At 35.7% G+C, this 27,505-nt stretch overlaps 1 protein-coding gene across 5 annotated transcripts; it reads right to left on the minus strand.

Moving 5' to 3' along the window:
* LOC103497176 (nodulin homeobox) lies at positions 1-25,660 on the minus strand. 5 transcript variants are annotated; one of them, XM_051080410.1, is made up of 18 exons: positions 25,492-25,655; positions 24,759-24,825; positions 24,224-24,281; positions 23,965-24,090; positions 23,718-23,876; positions 20,255-20,338; positions 20,053-20,181; positions 19,510-19,722; positions 14,626-14,757; positions 14,379-14,474; positions 13,871-14,032; positions 13,305-13,596; positions 13,105-13,218; positions 12,934-13,003; positions 9,972-10,035; positions 930-1,478; positions 796-830; positions 1-718 (listed from the first exon to the last, which is right to left on the minus strand). In XM_051080410.1, the coding sequence occupies exons 3-18, from the start codon at positions 24,263-24,265 to the stop codon at positions 187-189; spliced, it is 2,799 nt and encodes a 932-aa protein (XP_050936367.1). In that variant the 5' UTR covers positions 24,266-24,281; positions 24,759-24,825; positions 25,492-25,655; the 3' UTR covers positions 1-186. The 5 variants fall into 5 exon arrangements, with proteins under 5 accessions (XP_050936367.1, XP_008457501.2, XP_050936368.1 ...); XM_008459279.3 differs by lacking the exon at positions 24,759-24,825 and having other exon boundaries at positions 25,492-25,660; XM_051080411.1 differs by lacking the exon at positions 24,759-24,825 and having other exon boundaries at positions 13,105-13,213; positions 13,348-13,596; positions 23,965-24,111; positions 25,492-25,660.
* Between the last annotated feature and the right edge of the window lie 1,845 nt (positions 25,661-27,505).

Here is a 27,505-nt window from a genome sequence, read left to right on the forward strand (position 1 = left end):
TAACAAAAACAATATTGTGGAGGCTTGTTAAGAATGGCCAATGTTTGAAGGATGTGCCAAAGGAGAGATTAATATTTATTACACAGAACTACAAATATTATTCACAACTCAAAATCCTAAACTAAAACCAACATCAATTGAATTTAAGTTATCTAGTAAAACAAAAATAATTGCATCGCTGCCCCTTCATTGTGACTGCAACATGAAGATTTTGTTAAAATCCCACAAAACTCTCATGACACCAATTTTAGTTTCTGCCTCATGAAATGAGGTGCCTGTGGCCTCGTATGGGTATGGAAGCACCGTGTTTTTATCGGCCTTCAATTCATCAATATCAATAACCAATGTTTCAAGTTCCTCTAGGTTTCTCCCATACCATTTACCATGTACCTGATGCACTTTTCCTTTTGCAATCTCCTCTCCGAGCACGTCTACAAGAATGACATACTGCCCTGGCTTGAAGTGAACAAATTCCGTTGGGCCACTGTCATTGAACTCTGTTGTTGAATTCTTAGGATTATTAGCTGTGTTAGTTCTTGATGCAGTTCTTCGATCCCTTCCTGTATTAGGTACATGTTTATCTTCACATGGGCTATCAGGTGAGTCACAGGATCCAGCAGCAATGCCCCCTTGCTTATCTGGAATTGCATTGTCAGCTTCTAAGGTTGCACGGCTATCCCTAGCTGTGCGTGCTAGCCTCGCTTTCCTATTGTTCAGCCTGTTCATTCCATAAGCACAAACATTTAAAAACATAGGCCAGCCAAGATCCTGAAATGCACAAGAGAGGCTGCTCACCAATTTTTAAGTTGAGATGATGCCACCTCAGAACCCTGGAAAATACATGTAAATCACTTAAACTAGGAAATCGTTAATGGCAATAAGAGAATAAAAAATTGTCAAGTTTAGACTTTTTGGTTAGTTTGACATACATAACGAATTAATTCATCGGCCCAAAATTGGATTGAAGCTGGATTTCTCTGCATTTCGGGTTCATCCAAGAGAGCTCTCTCAATAACTGAGATCTGCTTCTCGTTCATTACAGTACGTTTTCGTTTTCTTCTAATCTTCTCTTCACTGTGAACATTTTCAATCTTCTCTTCCTCTAGGCTTCCAGCTTGTTCAGTTTCTTTGGCATTCTCATTGGACTTGGAAGAATCGACAATGTCTGTTTGCTTAATGTCATTCCTTCCTCTAGTAGAGTTTGTGTCAGATCCACTAGTTTCAACATTCTGTATATCTCCCTCATCCCCTTTTGGAATCCCGGATGCATTTCTTTCAGATTCATCTTCATCCTTGCTTTTAGGCTCCTTCAATACAGTATCACCTTGACCACCTCGTTCGGTCTCAACACAATTTTCCATTTCTTGAAAAGCAGAAGTCTCGGACATTCCTTCTTCCTTCAAATTACCATTTCCATTATCAAGATGTGAAAGTTCTTTCACTAAAGGTGACACGCCGCCTTCTACACTTTGGGCATCCTACCATTGATCAAATTTTTATAATTTATCAAGTAATACAAATGTTCCCTATTATTTGAAATTATGGATGGAAAATCATCAAATATAGATTTGGAAATATAACAGCTAAAATCAGAACATATCTTCTAATCTGAACAATACCATTTCAAAAGTATCTGGAGAAATCAGCAAATGTCTCATGATTAAGATCAGTGCACCTTTTGGAATATAAAGAAAAAAAAAAGACCAAATATCTCATGTAAGAAAAAGTTTTATATATAAAATCACTCCCAAAATTAACAAACCATCATTGCATATGAATCCTCGAAATCATCTGAGATTTTGTGTCAAGCTTAATAACTGAGATTAATTTTTTATTTTACATTTTTCCTTCTACTAACATGAATTTTTGAAATTGCTACCAATTTTTTCTTTTCATTCTTTCAAAGTATGAGTCGAACAGCCACATTTTGCTTTGGAATCTTAGATGTGCTCCCCCACTCAAAAAGGGAGGTTTTAAGCTACCCTCTCCCTAGCTCACTCCTTGTCTCTCCTCTCCTACCCATGACACCTAACATATATGGTTAGCAGACATTTCTCATAGTACACATTTTAGGATATATATTATTGAAAGTAATAAAAGAACGAAACACCGACTTACGCAGAAAACCAGGTACCAGGAGAAAAACCATGATACTTTTGTTATTATTTTCTTATGAATGCTATAGATACAAGAGGCGAAAACAAATACAATAGTACAAAGAGATAAAAAAGGAAACAATATTTAGGGCAAATCTCCCATAATATCCCTATGGATCAAGCCCACTAATTCTAACATATATATATATATATAGTGACACGTTAATCTCAGGAAACATATATGAGAACACATTTCTTATAACACACATTCGATCAATGATTCTCATACTAAGAATTTATTTCTATTGTTTTATGTTTCCATATTAATAATGGGTTAAAATATCATTTTGGTCCCCTCCTTTGAATTTCATTCATTTTTAATCCATTTTTAATCCATGCACATATCTGTGGATTTCAGTGCCTATATTTCAAATAAATCTTAAATTTAGTCCCTCCAGCTTGTTTGTTCTCGATTTTTCAATATTAAAAAGAAAATTTGTTATCTATAAACATTTTCACTATAAATTTTAAAAAGATATTAGCATAATGAAAATTATTGTAATTATTTAGTTCATTCTGATAAAAATTAACTCCAGGGAATGAATTTCAATTTTTCTAGAAATACAAGGACTAAAGTGAACCTTTGAAAGTAGATGGACTAAAATTTAACAAACCTCAAACTACACAAACCAAAATAGTATTTCAACATTAATAGCACAATATCTTATGTCAACATATTCGAGATGACACCTAACATTTTTTTCTAAATGATTTAACACCTTCACAAGAAGTTGATGGTGCTTGTGCGCTTATGCTTGATACTCAACATTAATTATTTTTTCTTGTACATGTTTAGGTCCATATTTTAAAGTTAAATAAATAAAGGTTAAAACTTTATAACACTCTGATACTGTGTTTATATTTCTTCATGAGTTGAACAGTGTCACTTTTTTGTTGTATGAAAGAGCGGCTAGAAACCAAATTAGCTATTGACCAGCTATGTTTATATTTCTTTATGAGTTGAAAAGTGTCATTTTTTGTTGTATGAAAGAGTGACTTGAAACCAAATTAGCTATTGAAAAATTGTCAAAAGAAAAAAACAGTCTTGATCAACAGGATTTTGATAGAACACTGGTATAGTTGTTCTTTATTCAATTTGGTAAAAGAAGTTACAGATTAAAAGTAAGATTGACAGTTCATCAATCTGGAAATTACACACACAAAATACAGTAAGAAAGCTAGAACAATCCACTCTGTACTCCTCCTCTCAAGGATGCACAGCCTACACACCAAAATAACTTATCACCCCCTCTCACAGATTCCTCTCAACCCCTAAAAACTACCCCGTCCTTCCTAAATAACTGTAAGACTCAACAACGGTAAAGATAACATTAAATTACATAAACAGTAAAGATACATTAACTGGAATTAACTATACAAAACTATTGACTTCTCCTTCTTCTTTCTCCTACTATATGTAAATAACATTGGAGGTCTATCAGATTTCTTCCTCTACCTATGAACTTCACTTGACCAAAAAGAATTCGAACCCATGCTGAAGGGGCCAAGACAATGCCAAGACAGTTTACCCACTGTCTTGAAAGTATCAAGTGCATCTGTTTGTTATATCACTTATTCTGTTTTACCCCCTTAAGCTCTCATTATATTGAGGCACATTTTTGTATTCTTTTAAGGGAGTGTTAGGGCCAATAATTAGAATAGGAAGTTGGAAAGTGCTGAATTGTGAACTCTACTACTTAATTGATCCAAGGAGTTTGTAAGGAGAAGGCTTCTTGAATGGCCAAGGAGAAATGGGTACTGGAAATGGTAGTAAGTTTCGTTGGTATTTGGAATTGTTGGGATGTCGGGAGTGGAGGGATCAATCGACTAAAAAATTCAATTTTTATACCTTACTGGCTTCTTATATTGTGGATCCTGGGAGTACAACTCAGAGACTTCGTAACTCTTTGGAGCTTGCAACTCCACACCTGATCCCAAAAGCCACCAAAGAGCGCTTCGGAATAATAGAACTCTCTTCCCCCTTCTCTCCACCTACCATCGCATGAAGCTACGTGGGAGTCTTATGAGAAAGTGCGACGTCTATATCCAACTCTTCACCTTGAGGACGAGGTGAATTTGGAAGGGGGAGTAATGTTAGACCTCCTATTAGGCATGTCTATAGTAGAAGAAAGAAATAATAAATGTATGTACCACATTATTTTGAACGTGGGAAATAGACTAAAGTCGGCAACAGGGGTAGTATAAATAGTGGTCCCGTAGGCGGGAAAGTTTTATGAAAAGTTTGTTAGAGTGGTTAGGCCATTGTAACTTCTTGAGAGAGAGGAGTACATTGGAGAGTTGATAGAAGAATTGAGATTCAATCAATTCTATATTGTAAATCAATCATTGATAAAGAGAAATACAGTAAAGTTAGAGTTCCATCATTTTGGTATCAGGGCCAAGATCCAAATCCGTGCGGGCGAAATGGTGCAAACTCGCATTGAAGAACACCTGGAACTGATCGATCAAGAGATTGCCGGAATGAAGAAGGAAATCAATAAAATGCCGGTGATCGAGTTAAGCTTGAGCGAAATCGCGAAGAATCTCGAGTTGATGCGTCTACAATTCGAGAAACAACAGCAACTACTGCTGACGATCATGGAAACGAGTGCGAAAGAGCGATCCGCGGTGAGTGATCAGTTAACAGAGTCTGTCGTACGTGAATCCAAGAAGAGTAGAGGAAAAGAAAATGAAGCCTCGTCAAGCAAAGCTATGGAATCGGACCGAAATTTCGGAAATGACCAAAACGATAAAAGAAACGAAAGCAATGAAAGCTATGGTGATCGGAATAAGTTCAAGAAGGTAGAGATGCCGGTGTTCACTGGAGAAGACCCGGATTCGTGGTTGTTTCGAGCCGAAAGGTATTTCCAAATCCATAAATTGTCCGAGTCTGAAAAAATGCTAGTGTCTGCCGTTAGTTTCGATGGTCCTACGTTGAACTGGTATAGATCTCAAGAAGAAAAAGATAAATTCACTAGCCGGACAAATTTGAAAGAAAGAATGTTAGTGCGATTTAGATCAAGCAAGGATGGAACAATTTGTGGACAGTTTTTAAGAATTAGGCAAGAGTCCACAGTAGAAGAATACAGGAACTTGTTCGATAAATTGGTAGCTCCACTATTTGATTTACAGGAGAGAGTGATCGAAGATACCTTTATGAATGGCTTATTGCCATGGATTAGGGCGGAAGTGGCCTTCTGTAGACCAAAAGGACTGGCCGAAATGATGGAGGTGGTGCAGTTAGTAGAAAACAGAGAAATTCTCAGAAACGAGGCCAATTTAAATGGTTATTCTGGCGGGAAAATGTCTGTTCCAGCCACTGGGAATACTAAGACCGGTTCTAAATATATGTTGAATGATACTAAAGGGAATACCATAATTCCTATTAAAACTGTTACTTCGAGGAGCTCCAGTCCAAATGAAAATCGAAAAGAAGGAACATATAAGCGTTTACCAGATGCAGAGTTTCAAGCTCGAAAGGAAAAAGGCTTGTGTTTCCGATGCAATGAGAAGTACTCTACAAATCATAAATGCAAGATGAAGGAGCATCGTGAATTGAGAATGTTTCTAGTGGTGAATGACAAGGAAGAGTTCGAAATAATTGAAGGAGAAGAAGTGGAAAAAAGAGACATTACCACTTATGTTGAACTCTCAAAACTCAGTGGTAGGATTGAATCACCCTGGAACTATAAAGGTAAGGGGTAAACTCCAAAATGAGAATGTAGTCATTGTAATTGATTGTGGAGCAACCAATAACTTTGTCTCAGAAAAATTGGTTGAAACGTTGCATATACCAATTAAAGAGACATCACATTATGGTGTAATTTTGGGTTCGGGAGCTGCTGTACAAGGCAAAGGCATTTGTGAAAAACTAGAAGTACAGCTGAAGAATTGGTCAGTGAAGGAAGATTTTCTACCTTTAGAGCTCGGCGGTGTAGATGTTATATTGGGTATGCAGTGGCTCGCTGTATTCTCTGGGAGTAACCACAGTAGATTAAAAGAATTTATCATTGACTTTTTCTTTCGAGGGAAAGTCTATAAATATCAAGGGAGATCCTAGCTTAACTAAAGCAAGGTCAGTCTCAAGAATATGATTAAAGGCTGGGAAGATAAAGATGAAGGATTCCTCATTGAGTGTCAAGCAATAGAGGCTGGGATATTAAACAATAATGTTGACAGTGTAGCGACATCAAAAGCAGAGGAAGACAGTTCGATTAGCATGGTTATGAAACAGTATGTCGATGTGTTTGAGTGGCCAAAACAATTACCTCCAAGAAGAGAAATAGAACATCAGATACACTTGAAAGAGGGTACTAATCCTATAAATGTTCGTCCTTACCGCTATGGATTTCATCAAAAGGAAGAGATGGAGAATTTGGTGAAAGAAATGCTTGAGTCAGAAGTTATAAGGCCCAGTACTAGTCCTTTTTCTAGCCCTGTTTTGCTGGTTAAGAAAAAGGATGGCAGTTGGCGATTCTGTGTGGATTATCGGGCTGTGAACAATGCCACTATTCCAGACAAGTTTCCGATTCCAATAGTTGAAGAACTGTTTGACGAGCTGTGTGGAGCATCATTGTTCTCTAAAATCGATTTAAAGTCAAGGTACCACCAAATAAGAATGGCTGACGAGGATATTGAAAAGACAACCTTTTGAACTCATGAGGGCCACTACGAGTTCTTAGTGATGCTGTTTGGGCTAACTAATGCTCCGGCTACCTTCCAAGCGTTGATGAATGCAATTTTTAAACCATTTTTACGAAAATTGGTGTTGGTATTTTTTGATGACATACTAGTTTACAGTAAGAATGAGAATGATCATTTGGTGCACTTGGGAAAGGTATTATCGATATTGAGGAAGCATAAGTTGTATGCAAATCGGAAGAAATGTAGCTTTGCCCAGCATAAAATAGAGTATTTGGGCCATGTTATATCAGGGGAGGGTGTTGAAGTTGACCCTGAGAAGATTAAATCAATAGTTGAATGGCCAGTTCCCACTAATATCAAAGAAGTTAGAGGATTCTTGGGATTGACTGGGTATTATAGACGTTTTGTGCAGAACTATGGAACCATTGCCGCACCCTTAACTCAGTTATTAAAGAAAGGAGGGTACAAGTGGAGTGATGAAGCAATGGTAGCATTTGATCAATTAAAAAAGGCAATGATGTCTTTGCCAGTGTTAGCACTACCAAATTTTACCCAGCCGTTTGAAATTGAAACTGATGCTTCGGGATATGGAGTTGGGGCAATGCTAATTCAAGCAAGCAGACCAACTGCTTACTACAGTCACAGATTAGCATTGAGAGATAGGGCCCGCCCTGATTATGAAAGAGAATTAATGGTTGTGGTGTTGGCTGCCAACGTTGTAGACCTTACTTATTGGTAGGGAAATTTAAGGTAAAAACTGATCAAAAATCCCTGAAATTTCTATTGGAACAGAGAGTTATTCAGCCTCAATACCAGATATGGATAGCGAAACTCTTGGGTTATTCATTCGAGGTAGTTTATAAGCCGGGTGTAGAGAACAGCGCAGCTGATGCTCTATCAAGAAAGCCAGCTGAAATACGGTTATGGGCCTTATCAATACCCGTGACAAAGGACTTGGAAGTAATTAGGAGGGAAGTACCTCAAGACCCGAAGCTACAGAAGATAATAGAGAAAGTAAGTGAGCAGGACGACCAGTCTGAAAATAAATACACTGCAGAATGGGTTCCTACAGTACAAAGGCAGGTTCGTTATTACTAGAAATTCCTCTTTAATTCCAGCAATTTTGAATACCTATCATAACTCTGTGGTGGGAGGACATTCAGGGTTTTTACGAACCTATAAAAGAATTTCCAGTGACCTATATTGGGAAGGAATGAAAGCAGGGATTAGAAAACACTGTGAAGAATGCCTCATATGCCAAAGAAATAAATTGTTGGCTCTATCACCTGCTGGGTTGCTGGTACCGTTGGAAATCCCACAAGCTATATGGAGCGATATCTCTATGGATTTTGTGGAAGGATTACCAAAAGCCAATGGATTTGAAGTTATATTAGTAGTGGTGGATCGCCTGAGTAAGTATGGTCATTTTCTTCCTCTTAAACATCCTTTTACAGCTAAGCTAGTAGTAGATTTGTTTGTGAAGGAAGTGGTAAGCACGGTTTTCCTTTTTCAATAGTGTCAGATAGGGATAAAGTCTTTCTTAGTCATTTTTGGAATGAACTTTTTCGATTATCCGGCACCAAGTTGAACAAAAGTACTGCTTATCACCCCCAATCTGATGGCCAAATAGAGGTTATGAACAGGGGTGTCGAAACTTACTTAAGGTGTTTTTGTGCTGAAAGACCAAAAGAATGGGTTAGATGGCTGCCTTGGACAGAATACTGGTATAATACCACATTCAATAGAGCTCTTGGGATGTCACCCTTTTAGGTTGTCTATGGAAGGAAACCCCCGGCTCTTTTGTCCTATGGCAGTATACGGTCCAAAATTCGACAGTGGAGGAGATGTTAAAGGAAAGGGATGAGGTTTTGTGTGGGTTACGTGACCACTTACGTCTCGCACAGGAACAGATGAAGAACTATGCTGATCGTAAACGGCGAGATGTAGAATGGTCATTACGGAAAAAACGGAACGAGAAACTTTCTCCTAAATTTTTCGATCCTTATAAAATTGTGGAGAGAGTGGAACCTGTAACTTACAAACTTGAATTACCCGCTGAAACGACGATTCATCCTGTGTTTCATGTATCACAGTTGAAGAAACTAATTGGACAGCATGAGGAGGTACAGCACACTATACAGTTAGTGACTGAGAATTATGAGTGAAAGTCAGTTCCTGAAAAAGTTATCAGATACCAGAAGAATAAGGCGGCTCAGTGGGAGGTTCTAATTTGCTGGGAAGGCCTACCATCGCATGAAGCTACGTGGGAGTATTATGAGGAAGTGCGACGTCTATATCCAGCTCTTCACCTTGAAGACAAGTGAATTTGGAAGGGAGGAGTAATGTTAGACCTCCTATTAGGCATGTCTATAGTAGAAGAAAGAAATAATAAATGTATGTACCACATTATTTTGCACGTGGGAAATAGACTAAAGTTGGCAACAGGGGTAGTATAAATAGTGGTCCTGTAGGCGGGAAAGTTTTATGAAAAGTTTGTTAGAGTGGTTAGGCCATTGTAACTTCTTGAGAGAGAGGAGTACATTGGAGAGTTGAGAGAAGAATTGAGATTCAATCAATTCTATATTGTAAATCAATCATTGATCAATAAAGAGAAATACAGTAAGAAAGTTAGAGTTCCATCAGCTTCTTTTGAGATCTTTGACTTGAATCTAATGAAAACAGAGCTCTTTTTAGCATAAAATGAACAAATGAAAAATATTGAAAAGGAATGAGGAGAGAAGGAAAAAAAGAGTAGACCGTATAAAATGAAGGGAAAATGAGGAGAAATCAAGAGAATGGAGAAAGTCTACAAGCATGTGTAAAGATGCAACCACTAATCCAGATCCTCTTATCTCATTAGGAATACAAAACTAATTTATCATATTTACCTGATTGAATTTTCTGATATTAACTAATTCCTTGCATTTTGATTCACCTAATTAATTTTTCTAATATGATGTTTAGGGACTTATCCCATGACATTGACTCTTCTAATGTATTATCTTCGGTATTTGTACCACAACCACAAGTCAAATAGATCAAAAACAGTTAAATAGAGGAAAATATAGAACTAATAGATAAAAAAAAGAGCCGAAAAAAGATTAATTATTAACTTCCACACAATTGAACGAGCAATATGAATCAGAAAAAGTAATAATTAAACAGCTTTACCTGAACTCTATTTCCTTCCGATTCAGAAAAAGTAATAGCCTTCTGTAATTGGTCATAGAACACTCTGCAAGAGAAATCAGCACATCACATTGACATTCAAGCAAAAATGCAAGGTGAGAAGCAAGAAAATACAAAAACTTCCATCAACAATAATTGGACAAATATCAATTTATACCACTAAACTAGTGGGTGGTATCAATTAAAATTTTTAAGTAATAATAATATTGATTTAAACCCTAAACTTTCGAAGTGTATCAATTTACATACACCCTCCTCCAAATTTCATTTCAACCAATATCGCGTGAAACTCGTGATTTGAGTCATTTAACTACTAAATTTTCTCATTTTATTAAACACTCCGTTTCTGCGAGACATTGCCAATAACAAAGAGAACTCCAAAGATGCCATCACTCAGGAGGTCGCACAAATGGCAGAGGAACCAAAGAAATCATCCCTCCAGAGTCTGTACAGAAGGCCGAAAAAGTAATCAACCACCCCAAAGCACCAGGAAACTCTCAAAAGAAAACTCATCAGTGATCCTTAAGAAGTCAACAGAGGACATTACTCTTTAGTTTTGGTTTTTAGCTTGTTTGGATATGATGAGGGTGCTATGAGGTGTCAACCTAGCACCTCCTGATCTATGGTTACATGCTCATTGTATAATTCTCTTATACTATGAGCTTTTGTCTCATTATTATTGTATTAAATAAACAGGTTGTCTCCTTTTCAAAATCAAAAATCAAAAGTTTTAGGGAGTCTTCAGATACAATGTCATCAAAGTGATTATCCATAGACTCCACAAGTGCTTCCATACTGCTTAGGCTAACTTCAGATTGAGCATTAAAATCATCATAACAAGAGAGAAAGAGATATATAGTCTTTCATCAAATGGATGATGTCCTGTATCAAAATTCGACGATCCGAAGGGGATGCTTTATGGCTGCAATGAGTGGGGATTAATGGCCTTGATGGAGCGATTGATGATAAGGCAAAGCTCCCAGGAAAATGTCAATATCTTTTATTTAGGAGGTTTTTATGGGAAAAAATGAAAAGTCCCATACTATAAGATCAAGTTCCAAAAAGGAATCCATCATCCATGGCCCTTTCTCCAAATGTTTTGCTCCATATTTATGAAAGGACAATTGAAACACATGATCAAATCTTTTGATTAGTTGCCAACTGCCCTCCACTTTTTCAAACATCTCAGTAAAAATATTTGGTTGGTCCACCCTCTAGGCCTCTACACAGATCTATAGTGACCAATCTGTCCACCACTCCTATGGCGCACCCCTTCTAAAGGCAACCAAGATCCTATGGCAGAATATACTCAAAAGAGCTTCCTCTGAATAAATTGGTATGAAAGAAATAACAGAAACTTCGTTGAAAAGGAAAACAACTTATATTACATACATGATCTACTTTTGTACACAGTAGCCACGTGGTGCAAGCTAGATAAGTATTTTTGTAATTATTCCGACAGTGACATTAACGCTAATTGGAAGGGTGTTTGGTGGTCCAATTAGCATTTTGTAATTTCATTACATTAATGAAAATCGTCTTTTTTCTTTTCCTAGCAAACAAAAACCAAAACATGAAAGGAAAAAAAAAAGTAGAAATAGAGTCTGTCAAAATGGGCATAGTTCATCGTGTCAATTATATCTACAAATAATAATAGTGCAATCCCATTCCATTTCCGCCAAATATCTTTATCCTTCTTACCCAATACTCCTTTTATATCCTCCTATTTCCGTCATAATTATTGGAAGACTCCTTGTATTCATCCTTAATGCAAAAGATTGCATGTCCATACCATTTTCAAAACAATCTTGTAACATAATCTCTTCACAAGCTTTTTCAATTTCTCCAAATTTCCATCAACAATATCATATCATTTCCCAGAAAATGACCCGTCTTCGTTTGTTTTTTTGCCCCAATAGTAACTGTCTTTTTTCACAATTAAGAGGAGAGACCTTGAACCAATCCTTTTTTTGGTATAACTATCATATGACCACCCTATGCCTCACCCGGTTGTGGACCGCTTTCAGTCCCCTTCTCGAGAGAGGAGGTAGAGCAAATCCTTGGGATCTTAGCTTTCGCGGTGTGTAATCACCTTTGGGGTTATGGTTCCTCCCTCCTCCGTAGATTATATCAGACAGCGACTGATTGAGCCCCTCTTGCCAACAAAGAAACTTTACAGAACCCTTGAACCTAATCGGTTCCCCACGTAGCGGTAAGAAGACTGTAGTCACAGGCCTGTAAGACCGGTATGCCGAAGGGATGTCCAAGCAGAAAGTAGGGTTCAAGTTTCCAGTTTAGACCCAATCTTTGTAACCAACTTGCAACCTATTGAATATTAACCCATAAATAAGTATTTGTTATTAGTTAATGTGGGGGTTTATCAAAAGAAGGAAATTTGTGGCAGCGGAAATCTTCTTATAAAGCAAAAAATTGGAAGAAAGAAAAGAAGGCAGAGGGTTGTGTGTCTTTTGCCTCTAACCTGTGAGGTGCCAGTTTGAGATATAATTGAGTTTATTCTACTTTCATTTATATCTCATATACATTCCCAACAAGAAGTTCATAACTAAAGTCCAATGAACAATTGTAATTATGTAGGAAGTTTGTCAATGTGGACGGTTAGAAAAAGGAAGTTCTGGGTTTGGGAGTTGGGCGTTATTTTGGGGAATCAATATCATGAAAGCTTGTGGCGAAAGGCTACTACCAATTTCTTCTTTATATCGCAATACAATTTCAGTTTATTATCTAAAGTTTGGATCTCAACAAATGCTTGCTATTGTATGCCAAAGTATTAACTTCTATATGTATACCGAGGCATTAACTTGTTCATGTAACATTCAGAAGTAATTAGGCAAACATTCCCAAAATCTCTCAAGAAGTAATCTAATTTACCAGAAGTTTGTCCAACATGCCATGTATGAAAAGAGTGCAGACGAGATTAAATCACCTTAAGAGCTGTACATCCTCTTCATTTAAAAAATTAGGAATTAAAGATTCTGCCTGGCTCAACAGTGAACCTGTACACATATAAGACACTTGTACGCATGAATGTGGCCATTGTTTGGGTTGCCTTAGAGTAGACAATAAATAGAACAAAAATCACTAGAGTATTACTTACGCAGATTCCTGCAAACATTGGTAGCTTTTGAACCATCAGATCCAGGTAATGCTTTGACAATATCCATTTTTAAACAATCAACAAATCCATGAAGGAAGAGATTTCTTTCCTGTTCTGTGGATAAAATAAGAATATAAGAGTAATAAACAGTCATTTCGGAGAATACATCATCAGCAATGAAGAAATGATAAAGGATTAACCTTCACATATGCTTGGAACAAAACAGTGGAGATTTGCAATTACTTTGACAAATAACGATGTTCTCTGATGTGCATATGAAGCTGGAGCCATAACACTTGGAATCAAGGTAAAGTCCAAATTTTTTGGATGTAAAATGCCCGACGAAAAAAAATTGTCCAAAACCCAACCAGCTGCTGCAAAAGAATCATACTCTAGAGTTGCATCCTCTTCCTTAACAGGGAGATCAGAAGAACACCAGCTGGATAGAAAATCTCCATGGGAGAGTGAAAACACTGCTGTCAAAACCTTAGTCTGGAGCAAAATGCCAAACCCACAGTTACCAACTGTTCAAAAGACATGCTTCCAGGCATACATATGATCTGCACCTAAGCACACTCAGTTGTTCATAGAAAAGTTCTAAAACGTTTACAAATAACAGAAAAAAGCAATAACTTTCAATTTTATATGATTTTTGCAGATCATTTAGTTAGTTCAAGTATCAATTTGAAACCAGGAAGCTTTAATGATCATTCAACAGGGTTATAGAACTGAAGATGGAATATCCAGTTTATGACCAAGGGCTTACAAAGTTAACTGTGATGTAAGATCGAAAATTGGAATCATCTGAGAAGATATCAGCCAGGCGCATAGCATTGAGTTGCAAAAAGCCTGTTGGATACCTCTTTTCTGAACAAGAAAATATACTTTTGGAATCCCTGCTAAGTGCATTCTTCAATAGCTCAAGAATCTGCAAGATGAGAATAGAATTGTAAGATAACTGTACCATTGAGGGAGATGTCTTGAAGGCATAAATCATGTAAAATTTATAAGGACAACAGTCATCTACAGGATAATGCATCCTTTAGAAAAATGAAATTCACAAAATCAGATGTAGAATGAATTTTTGTACAAACTGACAACAAGCAGGACTTCTTCACCAAAAAAAGTTAACAGAAACATCATTCTGACTCTTTTACTACAGTTTAGGCTGGTTTACAGAGTGGATTGGTCACAACTGAAGTATGAAGTCAGAGAGAGAGTCAACTCTCCCTCAGTAAATAAACACCACCTCAAAGCATTCAAAAGGGATCAACCTGTAATGCAACAGACTTCGCAAAATCCAAGCTTCTCGGAGTGCTGGCAACTTCATCCAGATAAGAAATGCTTTCTGCTTCACATAGACTCAGAAGCTACAAAAGAAAACTAAACAGGATTAATCCATACTTATCCAAAAACCCATCATTATCATCAAGAATAAAAAGGAAGCTCTAATAGATACTAAAGTAATTGTGATTTTGAGATGTCAAAATCTAGATGCTTTATTTCGTGAACAGAACTTACAATAGAAAGAACTTTTGCTTTCAGTCTAGATAAGGTAGCACCAACTCTAGAGGACTGGAGATGAGGATGCGCAACATTCAACTTCAAGATGGCTCTAGCAAGAAACAATACACCACCTTTACAGCAAAGTTCCTGAAATAAAAAAGAAAGCATGCGGTAAGCAGGATGTAAGTAACTAAACCAACTATGCTGCTTGACAGTAGCAAACAATTAGTATAATATTTGCAATTAAGCCAACTTGCGCCTGTAAAATATTTTGAACTTCAATGACTAAGCTTGTAGGCTTAACCACTAAAATGCCCTAGACTAGCACCGAAACATATTAAGCTACAGAAATGTGGCAGTTAATCGGCATGATAGTGGAGCAGCTAATTTCTTGTTATGATATTTTTTTTCTTCATCAAACTTCTAAATGACTGCATCTGATTTGAACTATAAGGCATAAACAGTCAAGGAGCTATCATCTCAATCTACATCTCTCCAGCATACAAAATAAATCTATCAAGTAGACAATGAAAACTTCTTTTTGAACAATAATATAACACAACTTTGTGGTAAGTTCTAGATTAACATAAATAATTCTGCTGATTTTGGTGCCATTAAAGCCACTCATTGGAGTGATTTTAGCAATAGTGATTTAAGCGGTTCTAAAACTAAATAAATAAATGTAACTTCTAGATAAATGGGTGTGGTAAGAACAATATGTTTCAGTCAGTTTGGCTGGTATTAAACTTCTAGCTAAATGGGATATATATAATATGTTTTGGTCAGTCTTGGTGCTATTAATAAAACTAACATCCCATGAGCACACGCTGATCTTCAAAAGTAACTCTCCATTCAGTCTTGATGCTATTAATACTGCTGATCGGCTTCAACAACGTATGCCCTATATGTCCATCTCTCCTTCATGGAGCCACAGTCACTCTGAAAGTATTGTGCATCTGTCCATTCATTGCCTTTATGCTTTGCACATTTGGCATACCATGTTGCAGGCTTTTGGTTGGTTGACTGCTTTTTCTTGTAATGTGCTTGACAATATTGCTTCCTCACTGGTTGGTCATCCTTTCCATTGTACGAAAAAGACTCTGGTTAGCCATTGTTGGAGCCTTTCTTTTACCTTGCGGGGCAAGCGCAATAAACGTCTTTTCAGTACTCTTCCTTCCAGTTATGATTTTCTGTATTGATTCTTCTCTTTTTATTGCGTTGTACTGGTGCAAATCTAAGCCTCCTTTTAATCATTATATTAAATGTTCCCTTTGGAAATTATATTAATCATTACATTGATTTCTGCTGCCGTATTGTCTTTGAGTGGCTTCGTTTAGATCGTTATTTTTCTGTTTGGGTTCGTTTTAGGTTGCCTTCATATTTATGTTGCCCGAGTGTAGTCTTTGTTTTAGTTTTAGTCTATATTTTCTCTTAGTTTCTTTTTCTCTTAGTATAATACTCTTGTACTTTGAGCTTTAGTCTCTTTTATTATCTTTAATGATAAAGAGGCTTGTTTCCGTTACAAAAAAAATAATCATTCTATTGATTCTTCTCTTCCCGCCTTTCTTTTTTAGTTTCCAATTGGGAATCTTTATTGTAATCACCTTTTGGTGTTCCCCCTTTATTTCATTTAATCAGTGAATGTTTCTTCTCTTAAAAAAAGTAGATATTAAAAATGAAGAGTAATGGATAAACGTTAGCAGTATATTAAATGTTAATTTAAGCATAGAAGTTCCTTAGCTATATATAAAATTGATTAATAAAATAGAATTTCATATTGGCAAAAATTTTCTTTCTTTTTTCTCTTTTAATGAAATAGCCCACTTTCATGGAGAAAAAAATGAAAAAATACAAGTCCACAAAAGAAAGATCATTCTAAATAAAAGAGGACCGCTTCCCTCGCCTCCGATCATTTGGTTCAGCTCCATACGAGAAGGCAATGGCTCCAAAGCAGCCAAATACTGATTTCTTAGTAGGACTTAACAAAATAAAAGAGGACTAAAAGAGCAAACTAGTGCCTACAAAATAGTATTAAAAAAAAAAAAAAAAAACTTTGAATTTGAAGCCCAGAAAGATAAATGGAAACCTAAGAAGAGCTCAAACATCACTAAGATCCCTTTCCAGCCCACTGATTACTCTATTGTTTTTTTTCCCAAAGATTCCACATCATAACACACACTCCAATCACCCATAAGAAACGACCCTTCTCTCGAAAGCACAGATGGAGGAGGAACACCCCAATCACATCTCAGGTGCCCCTAAGATAGGCATGACTCAAGCCAAATGTTAAGAAGGAAGGGTTCCAAACAGAATTCGCACAATCTATAATGGACAAACACTCCTAAAGTGGCCAAGTTGTGTCCGATATGTGTCGGACACTGACATGCCCCTGACACGTGTTGGACACACCAGCTAGCATGTTCATTATTTTATTGTTACTTTTTTTATTTCCAACACGGGAACTCGCAAGGATACACCACAGACACGTGAGCTACAAAATTAAAAATAAAAAATAAATAAATGAGAAACCTTCCGCAGCTCATTTGGGGCTTTTTAAGCCCATTAAAACTTAGAAGTACCGGATTGGAAGGGCAGAAGAGGGAAACCATAAAAGCAATATTTTAAACCCTAATTTCATCATCTCCTCCTGCCAGAAACTTCCATTTCTTTTTCTCCTCCACTTTTGTGTTTCTTTTTTCCTTTTTTTTTCCCATCTATGTTTTTCATACCTTCAATTTTATCCTTCTTTTTTTTCATTTCTGTTTTGTTTTTCTTTTATCTTGTTTGTCTCCATTTCTGTTTTTTCCCTTCTTTTTGTCTTAAAGTAGTTACATTTTTTATTTAAAATTAAGATCGTGGAATCATCATCTAGTCGTACTGAAACTTATTCCAAAATGACCACTGAAGATGAAACCTACTTGTGGCAATAAAATTAGGATGTTAAATCTTTCTCTTTTTTCCTTTTGTTTTTCATGAATTGTATGGTTCTAACAACTGGATGGAAAGGGGTTAACCAAACACCTAAAGAAGTGACTATAAGAAAGTTCTTCAGAAGGACCGGCCCCATAAACAAGCATCTCCCCTCCCTAAACTAACAAAAGAAATCCTCATACAAGGACGAAAGAGAAAGTTGCAACAGTTATCCTTTGTTCTAAAAATTTATATATCATATCCGTGACATGTACTTAGATTTTAAGTTTAATTAGTATACATGTGAGAGACAAATAACATGTCAATAAAAACTTATTCATTTTCCCTCTATTACTAAGAAAACGTTTTTCTGTTAGTGTGTGTGTATACATGCATCAAACTTTTCGATCTTTCTATTTTTTCTTAATAAAATAACTTTCATTAGAAAAAAAAATGAAAGAATATAAGAGCATACAAAAAAACAAGCTCATAAAATAAGGGATTTCCCCCTACAAGGAGGGGCTTCAACTATGCTAATGTCTATAGAATAGTTACAAAAAGTCTTCCAAATCGAAACACGCAGGAAACATGGAAGAGAACAAAGGACCAAATGTCACTAGGGTCCCTATTCACTCCTCTAAACACTAATACTCCGCTCACCCCACCAAATTTTAGATTGCACACCCCAACAAGCCATAAAAAGCAGCCGTTTGCCCTATAAGGCAGATTGAGAAGGAGCTCCTCGATAATAGCACTAGTGTCTCTATGACGAGCATGCATAATACCGTTCAAACTCACAACATCAGAGAACATGGTCCAAGTCTACCTCCACCTTCCGATGAAGAATACAACAGAAAGGACCAACAAGTGAGAGCATCGTCCTCACGAACCAATCCATCATGTTAGCATAGCTATATATAACTTGCTAAGTAAAAAACCTCACTTTCCAAGGATCTTATTCCTCCAAAGCAAAGGAAAAGACCAGCAATCATACAATAACTTCTATGGAAGAGGTTCAACTAAATTGCTCCGTGAATGACAGAACTTTCGCTCACATTGTTCCAAAGAAAGACTTACACAAGAACCCCTCCAAAGGATTGGAGCTCCAAGTCTTTACTTCCCTTCTCACGTGCCTAAAGGGGTGACTCTCGAGTAAACAAAAAAGACCAGTCACTTCAGTCTCTTTCCCATTGGAAAGAAAGCAACAAAACTCGAGAGGAAAATAAACTCCAGACTACATAAGAATGTCGACAACAACACGATTTTTTAGGAAAGACGATAAAGACAAAAAAACAAAGTGCAAAGAGGTTTCTCCCCCACCCAGTGATCTTACCAAAAGTATGTGCCCCTCCCTTCCCCCACCACACAACGAACTAAGTAAACAAAAGGCGAGAGCTCTTTCAAAATATCCTACCACAAGTTCCCGTGAGTACCTTTGACCCCCTTTAACAACCACTCGAAAGGATGGGAGCCATGTTTACTAGCAATGATCCTACACTACAAGAAGTTGGGCTCAGAGAAGAAACGTGACACCCATTTGGCTAATAGAGCTCTGTTGCACATCCTAAGATTCCCAATTTCTAGTCCCCAAAGGAAAAGGGTTGACCTTTCAATAACCTCCCAGCTAATCAAGTGTGACCCCATTCTTTACCCTTCTTCAAACCCTTCACACAGAAAAACATGCATTGACCTCTTCGGACTCTTACACACCTAGCATGGGGCTCTGAAAAAGAGAAAATGAACAAACAGGAAGGGCACTCAAAACAAATATGATCAAGGTAAGGCTTCTAGCTTTAAAAAAGAAGACTATTTTCCAAAAGGCTAACCTACTTGCTACTATCTTTATCCACCAAAGGTCCAAATATGAAATAGCAGCGATATGAGTAATTTACTTATTAACATTTATGGCAATTAGCATATACTCATGTTCTTAAACTGAAGCATGTAACGTGCAACACATTTATTGAAATTACTGTAAGTATAAGGAACCTTATTCCTCAATAGACGCTCACGGAATGCTTTTTGTTGGCAAAGTGTTTGGAGAAACTGTAAAGAAGCTTCACACTGAAGACATAGATAGTTGATTAGTTCTGCGACGGGAACCGTGCAAGTTGAATCAGAATTCTTAGTTGACAGCCGGAGGTCCAAAACTTTAACACTCTGGAAAACTGAAGCAAAAGCTGCCTCCATAAAAATGTCTACCTGTTAAGAAGCTTGAAGATCAGCTCAAGGCAATAATAGTCAGCCTCTAATTTCCTTTTTTCTTTTTCCTCTCCTTTTAGGAGGAAACAAATATTTCATTGATGAAATGTAAACTACCAAAGAAGGGGGAGAGTAAACCCCAAGTTGACCAAAGAAGAGGTGTCAGATAGTAGACAGATTTATAAGGATTGTAAAATAAAATCCACTTCAAAGAATCCATAAATATGAATTGTAGAATTAATTTCCTGCCGGGGAGACAATTTAGAGACTGCTTCACAACATAACTAAATCCTGTATACACCCAAACTAAAAAGTGTAAAATATTTGTACCTTAGGATGTGCAATCAATACATGAACAAGATCTTGCCACTGTGATGAGATACATCCTGTTAATAGATAGAGACTACATGCAACCAGCGACGAATGAGCAACAGAAATGCTATCAGATTGATAATTTTCCTGTTGAAGAACAAATCAGTAAAAATAAAGTATAAAGACGTGCCAACTTCAAATGAAAAAAATCTAGATTAACCTCTTTGAAACCTCCAAGAACAATTAGCATATAAAAGACCAGGTCAAGCAGCTGCTCTGACATTTTCACATCATCTAGCAAAATCTGCAAATAACTCAAATTTATAATGAGAATGTGCTGATCTAGGAACCAAAAGGTTTGATGTGAAGAACAAATTTAAAGATCAAAGAGATATTAACATAATTGTATATTTTGACTTTCATAGTCAAAGATAAACACACCCAAGGTTTACTCCTGGTAAAAAACTTGCAACTATACATAAGTGATTTTTTTCTTTTACACAGGAAACTAGAAAGGAGGAAAAAAAAGAGAACACACCAAGATGCATGGAAACCCTAGTACATGGAGAACCACGATAGAGAGTTTTTCTTATTATTTTCTTATGAATCGAAAAAATACAAAGGGGAAGTGTAAATAGGCAATATGAACCTTAACAGAAAAGGAAAGAAAACTAGGGAATAATAATTTATATAAACACCCTTGGGGCTTTTAACAAACAATAAGCCCCTAAATTCTAACAGAAACAATGACATTAAATTGATTAAATGAAATTACGAAATAATGAGATACTATTCAATGAATTACAAAAACACATCTCCAATTTACCAAAGAGAGATTTCAATTTCCACCAAGTTAGCAATAAGTAGGGGGCGATAAATGTAAGAAAAAACCGAACATCTTGTTCCTTATCTATGAAGATATTTGAGTAGCACTCCAACCATATTTATGCTCGCCTTGGAACCTCATGATTTGGAGGGATTTCAAATCAGAATGGATTTTTTTTTTTAATAAGTAAAAAACTCATAGATGTACAAAATTACAAAAAGGACAAAATCCACGATGTTTACAAAAAGCATTCCCAATTGATAATAAGAGAAGCATAACTGTGTAAGTATATGACACAAAAAGATTTGAAACTTTACACCAAGAAATAGAGTAATAAATAACATGATCGAATAACACGTTGAATGGCTATTCTATGTCCATAAAATCTCTTTTGATTCCTCTACTTCCAAAGAATCCACAAGAAATCACAAGTAATATGCAACCTTTATTGAAGGGGTGGCCGGTAAGATCCCTAGTTATGGAAATAGTAGGACTATTAGTATAATATTAGTATCTGTATTAGAAGGGGCATATAAGTAATTAAATAGCCCTCTTGAAAGGTTATGTCATATTGTAGTTTCTTAATTGCAATAATTATAGTATCGATTTCTATCTTTAGTGTTCTTCGTGTTCTTGCAAGGAGGTATCCTAACATGTCCCAATAAAGCAATGATAAGAAAATCAACCCTGAGATTCATCATTTGTCTCATTTGATTTACACCGTGAAAACCATCCAGAGGATATGGCCAAATGGGGCATTCTCCCTTGAAGAACGTCTTTATTTGATAGCTCTATGCACAACTTCCCATAGGAAAAATCGTCTTTTTTGCTTATTTATCTTTCCAAATACCTTTAGTGAAGATGGCTCTAAAACATTTGTGGGGTCTGTTAAATGATATAATATTAAATTTGTCTTCACTCAATAGCTTAAGCTTTTGGGTCAATTGGCGATTTAAGATAGCACTGTGGTCTAGGAACGTCCTATGTTCAAGTCCCTGCCATGTTATTTCCTACCCAATTAAAATTGATTTCCTCTTGTTAAGTTTTTTTAATATTTTAAGCCCACAAGTAAGGGAAAGCGTTTGATGATATAATATTAAATTTTCCTTCATCAGGTCTAAAGCTTCAACATGCTTTAAGTTCCTATAAGGATTGAGGTCTCAAAAAATGTATAAATCATTCTACACTTCTTTGATTGTAGCCTCTTTACAATGAGATGGACTGAATAGACGATATCGAGTGGCTAAAGGAGGGCTAGACATCCCAAGATTGATCAAATAATGTGGAAGCTACATTTCCAACAAGATGGTGGATGACAACATCACTGCAAGGGGAGGATTGAAGGCCAAACGGGGAATCAAATCAGCATTAAAAAGCCCGCTAGTATAAGCAAGTGGTTCACAAAAAGAATTATTAAATACAACCGGTCCACCAAGTTCTAGCTGTTATAAACAATGCTGTTCATGTATTCCATTAATGATAAATAGAAGGGAGGCATTTAAAAATGAGCAGACAGTTGAAACTTTATTAAGGAACGCATGTTCAAGAAATTTCATATAAATGAAGGGCTGAGAAGACACTTTGGTAGTAAACGAGGAAACGAGAGTTGGCCGGAAGATGAAACTTCAAAAGCCACCTAATTAGAAACCGTAGGAAGATTAAAGGGTGGAGGTATATTAAAAATTCCAAACCCTAGAAAACTACAGCCCTTGTCTCTGGTAATAAAGTGGGTAGTTGGACAATTTCATCATTCACGTTAAAAACTTCATCAACTTCATTGACTTGGTAATACCAATGAAGGCCAACGTATTTGAAAAAACATTCAAAGAAATAACTCCGTTGAAGATGTTTGGAGAATCCAAAGTACCAACATCTCCAAATCTAAGAAACACTTCCCCTCTTTTCCTATTCTTAATTTCATTGAGGATGAACGATATAAGCAAGACATAAGGTTACACAAATGATTCCTACCCAATCAATAATCCTCCTAGAAGTTACTAGCAATTCTTGATCATGTAGCTGGCAAACTAAGAGAAGAAAGAAAACCAAACAAGATAGCTATCCAGGGTTCCTATATATGTGCCTTTTGATCCACCACCAGTAACACACTAAAGGATGGGAATCATACTTGTTCACAATGACCCTAATCCCGGGGGCATCAAGTACGTTTGAGTTGTTCACATTTTGTTTCTCTAAGCAACTCCTTCCTCTTGTTTACAATTCGAAAATATAAAATAAAAATAATTTGTATGAATGGAAAAAGATACAGTATTGTTAATAATAAGATAATTGAAGTTTTCAAATTAAACCTTTTGCAAGAGATTGTATAGGGAAACCATTACATGGAGGTAAATAATTCATATTTAATAAATAAGTTTAAAAAATTTATATGAAGCCATGACGTCTGTGCATCACTTTATGCCTATAACATTATAAAACTATTACACGGAGGTAATATACCCAAAACATTTCAATGAACAATCCGTCAGACAATCTTTGAAGGTTTTAAGAAGGCATGTCCCCATTTTTGTACATCACAGGGGTTAAATTCCAATCAAAAGATTCAAGATGATCTCACTCCTTTGTCTTTTGAATTGAAAGTCAAAGAGTTGCCATATGACCCGATATGGACCCTACTACTTTAGTCATCTTTCTGTTGTTCACTAGTATTAGCACGTCAAAAACCAAATAAATAAGTGAATGTGTCACACGCCTATTGTAGGGCTAAGCAGTCCAATTCATTTTGAATCTCCAAGAAGATTGGAGTTAGTGTGCACATCTTTTTAGAGAAAACAGAACGATAAACTCCCACAAATAACTACCACAGATTATGTGACAGTTTCAAACCATAACCAACCTGCTCAAGTCTAGCATGTCGGGGTGCTAAATCACATAGGGAATACAAGAGCCGCACACCACATAGCAGATATTTGTACAATGCCTCATCTCTGTTAGATGATATAAGAACAGCCATGAGGTGCAAAGGAAGGAAGCATGCAAGCTTTTCTACGTCGATCTGAAACCAATGTGATGCACAATATAGCACATTGATAAGAAATGGTTTAACTAATTAGTAGTTTAAGACAAATAAGAGAATATCTCACCGTCATCTGCATGTTGTTTTCAGAAGTGTAGTGTATTACAAAATTCTCAGAGTCCCTCAACAGTTTACCAAGTTCTTGAGAACTAAATTTATTTAATTCCTTTACCGCTGACATTAAGTCAATGGCCTGTTCATGGATAAAGTGCAACTTCAAATCAATTTGCAGAAGTTAGTTAAAGGTCAACCCCATCTCTAACTAAAGGAAAGGTAAATTAATTAAAGAAAATCACTGAAGTTAAAAATCTAGTCAGGATGCTTACTTGAGTGACATTGTAGTATACTTCCTCCTTAAATTGCCTCATCCTTCAAATTTTAGATCTGGGAAGCACGAGAATGAAAATAAAAGCAGTTAGAGAACAATTTGTATTCAACTCTTGGAAGTTCTTTAGTTCTTGTCCTTGGTTAGTTGCAAATCGTTTTCCGGTGGCTGCCTATTGAAGCTGCTTGTATCTTCATTTTTGGATCATTTAATAAAATATATTTTAAGGGATAATTGAGTTCTATCACAAGTTGGAATTATTTTTTCTTTTTTCTTTTTTTTTTTTTTTGGATAAGAAAATTGGAACTAATATAATTTTTTGGATAAGAAAGTTGGAACTAATATATTTTTAAGAAAATTGGAACTAATATAAAACATGTCAAGACGTGACTTCATGGCAGGGCAATCTAACTTCTCACCAACAGTTAAACCCTTCACTCCAATTTAGACCTTGCACAATTTAGTATACAGAGAGAAACTAAAATAAAGCAAGTTGATCAATATACTACTGATGCACACAAGGGTTCAAAGAATACCTCAAAATTCAATATCAGCCAACAAAATGTCAATTTACCTTCATGTTTATAGAGATGAAGGCATCAACTAAAGAAAAACACCAGTAAGTAACTAAGGAGTAAAATGCTAACTAACCACACTTGCAATAAAAAACTAGCAAAAGCAGTCGTTTGGGAATTTAACTAACAACCAACACAGTACAAGCCCTAACAAGAAACATAATAGCCAAGACTCAAAATAAAACAAGAAGAGTCAAGATTGGCTGAAGATACACAAGAGTGGCCAAAGAAAACAAAATATTAGGCAAGATCAATAAGAATGCCCTATGTTCCAACATCAATTGCTGAATCGGGACATCTAATTGCATTGGAGATGTAAGCTTAGACATGCTTGCAGAATACAATGCCTGTTTGAAAATTGAACTTAAACCCAACAAAAAAAAAAAACAGAGTAATTCAGATGAACTTCCACAATTAGAATTGTTATAAAACAGAAAAACCCAATACCCCATAACGTTTCTTTGAGCATGTTAATAAATCCAATTTCATTCACCCCAAGAAGGGTTAGTTTGTTTAGGTAAGAAGTGGAGGAAAAAGGAGTACTTTGTATGCATTTGCAACTTCATATCTTCTCCGGGGTGAAGTTGAAAAGTTGAAGAAAGATGCATAACTAGAAGTCAAAAGTACAGAAATTGCACCGAATAATTTCGATCCATTAAACATTTTCGAGAGAGAGAGAGAGAGAGAGAGATACCGAGCTAGAGATGTAGCTTGGAGCTTTTGAAATAGCAGCCTGAGAGAGGGAAGCTCGCGTAGACGACGAGGGTGGGATCGACGAATCCTCTGGGGTGGGAGTTATTGGTTTAAAATCAAATTCATCTTGCACTGCATGTTCTTAAAAGTTCCAAGTTCTAAACAAATAGCTAAATATAATTTAGGGTATTTATGTATCTAACATTGTTTTTTTTGCGAAATTGTCCGAAACGGTGTTTTGGGTTTGTGGATATTCCATCATTTCTCAAATCTTACCGCCGATCTTAACTCTCTTTTTTTTCAAAATTTTAGAATTGTTATCAAATATTGAAAAATAATTGATACACAGGTAGATACCAAAAAAAATTATGAATCTCATACATCAAAATTGTTTCGGAAAAGCTTAAGAAAATGTTCATTTTGGACTTCCCGAGTTGAATTTTATTTTTATGAAACGAGATCAACTATTGTAAATATTTTATCCTAATTTATGAAAGGCGTGAATTATGATAAAATATTGAAAAATTGTAAAGGATAATTATTGAAAAATTGTAAAGGAAAAAGTGACAAAGTAGGAAATAATAGGCATAAGGAACTTTGTGTTTTTTATGGAGGATAAATAGTTTCTTATTTTATGTGTTTTTAACAAATTATGAACTATCTCTAAAAAAATTGATCAAAGATTCATATACAACTAGTTAAGGTTTAGTGTAAGATAGAAGGGTTGGGTTATGGGGGGTTAGAATTATGTAATCCAACCCTCGTTTGGGGGAAGGTTATGTAACTCTAGTTTTAGCCCCTTAACTCTTCTTCAAACCCTTCTTCAACTTTTCCTCAATCATTCTTCAACACTTCTTAACCCTTCTTCAACTTTTCCTTAACTCTTCTTCAACTTTTCCTTAACTCTTCTTCAACTCTTCCTTAATCTATCATAACCCTACCCACATAACCCTTCTCCCAAACACATCTTATCAAAACATTATCATAACACTTCCTTCATAACCCTTCCCCCAAACACATTTTATCATAACACTTCCTCCATAACTCTTTCCCCAAACACATCTTATCATAATCTTAGGTTTATCATAACCCTAACCTTCCATAACCCAACCCTTCCTCCAAATGGCCACTTAAAAGATAATCAAATTTAGAGGGAAAAATAGTTTTAAATTTTTTTTCAAATATTATTAAAAATAATTAGTTAAGATTCGGAAAGATTTAAAAATTCTCTATAAACTCGAAAATAATGCACCGTTTGGAAAATTTTAATATTTTAATGAAATGTTGGTGGTCAATCTCATCCGACATGGACCAAATGTTTTAATGATCTATCAAAAAAAATACTACTTTTGTGACACAAAATCTTAATGCGATAATTTTCCAAAATTGTTACAACATGATTTATTATTATCTCCCATCAATTAAAGTTTGAAATATTTTATTATTTCTTTCGTAATACAATTTTAGAATTCTATTTTTTTTCATCATTTATTAGTTTTGTTTGATATTCATTTAAAGTAGGTATTTCAATTTTTTTCTTTTTTTTAGGAGATTTTCTTTATTTTATTCTATGCTCGTAGCTAAATTTATTTTATTAAGTTCGAGTATAAATCAAATACGGATAATATATTAAAAAATGTAATATATATCGTAGAGACCATGTCTTCTTTTTTTAGTGTGTTTGCAAACATACTAAAAATATATATTATACATTACATATAATGTTTGGTATATAATACAATACAAATTGTGTTTTGTTTATACACTTATTATATCTTAGTTTATTTTTTAGAAAATTCAAATACATAAATGATGTATATGTCAAATATATGTTCGAAATTTTTCTTTAAATTTTTTTAATTAATTGTATGGGTCTTGAAAATAAACTATTCTACAAAGTTGGTAACCATACAAAAAGAAAACATCCTTTAAGTGCTTTTATTGGTTTTATTATTAATATGATCATCATTCAAAGTGAGTGGCAACGAGGGTTGGAAAGGTAAATTGCATTGTAC

The sequence above is a fragment of the Cucumis melo genome, chromosome 12, assembly GCF_025177605.1.
Source record: "Cucumis melo cultivar AY chromosome 12, USDA_Cmelo_AY_1.0, whole genome shotgun sequence".
Classification (NCBI taxonomy): Eukaryota; Viridiplantae; Streptophyta; class Magnoliopsida; order Cucurbitales; family Cucurbitaceae; genus Cucumis; species Cucumis melo.

What these genes read in the sequence shown, in the direction of transcription:
- LOC103497176 (XM_008459278.3), bottom strand. Translation starts at nt 24,265, where the DNA reads ATGAGGCAATTTAAGGAGGAAGTATACTACAATGTCACTCAA. An exon ending in AGCGTCTATTGAGGAATAAG is followed by an intron (nt 14,758 to 19,509) that starts GTTCCTTATACT and finishes TTTTTATTTCAG; the next exon opens with GAACTTTGCTGTAAAGGTGG. An exon ending in GAGGATGTACAGCTCTTAAG is followed by an intron (nt 10,036 to 12,933) that starts GTGATTTAATCT and finishes TTTCTCTTGCAG; the next exon opens with AGTGTTCTATGACCAATTAC.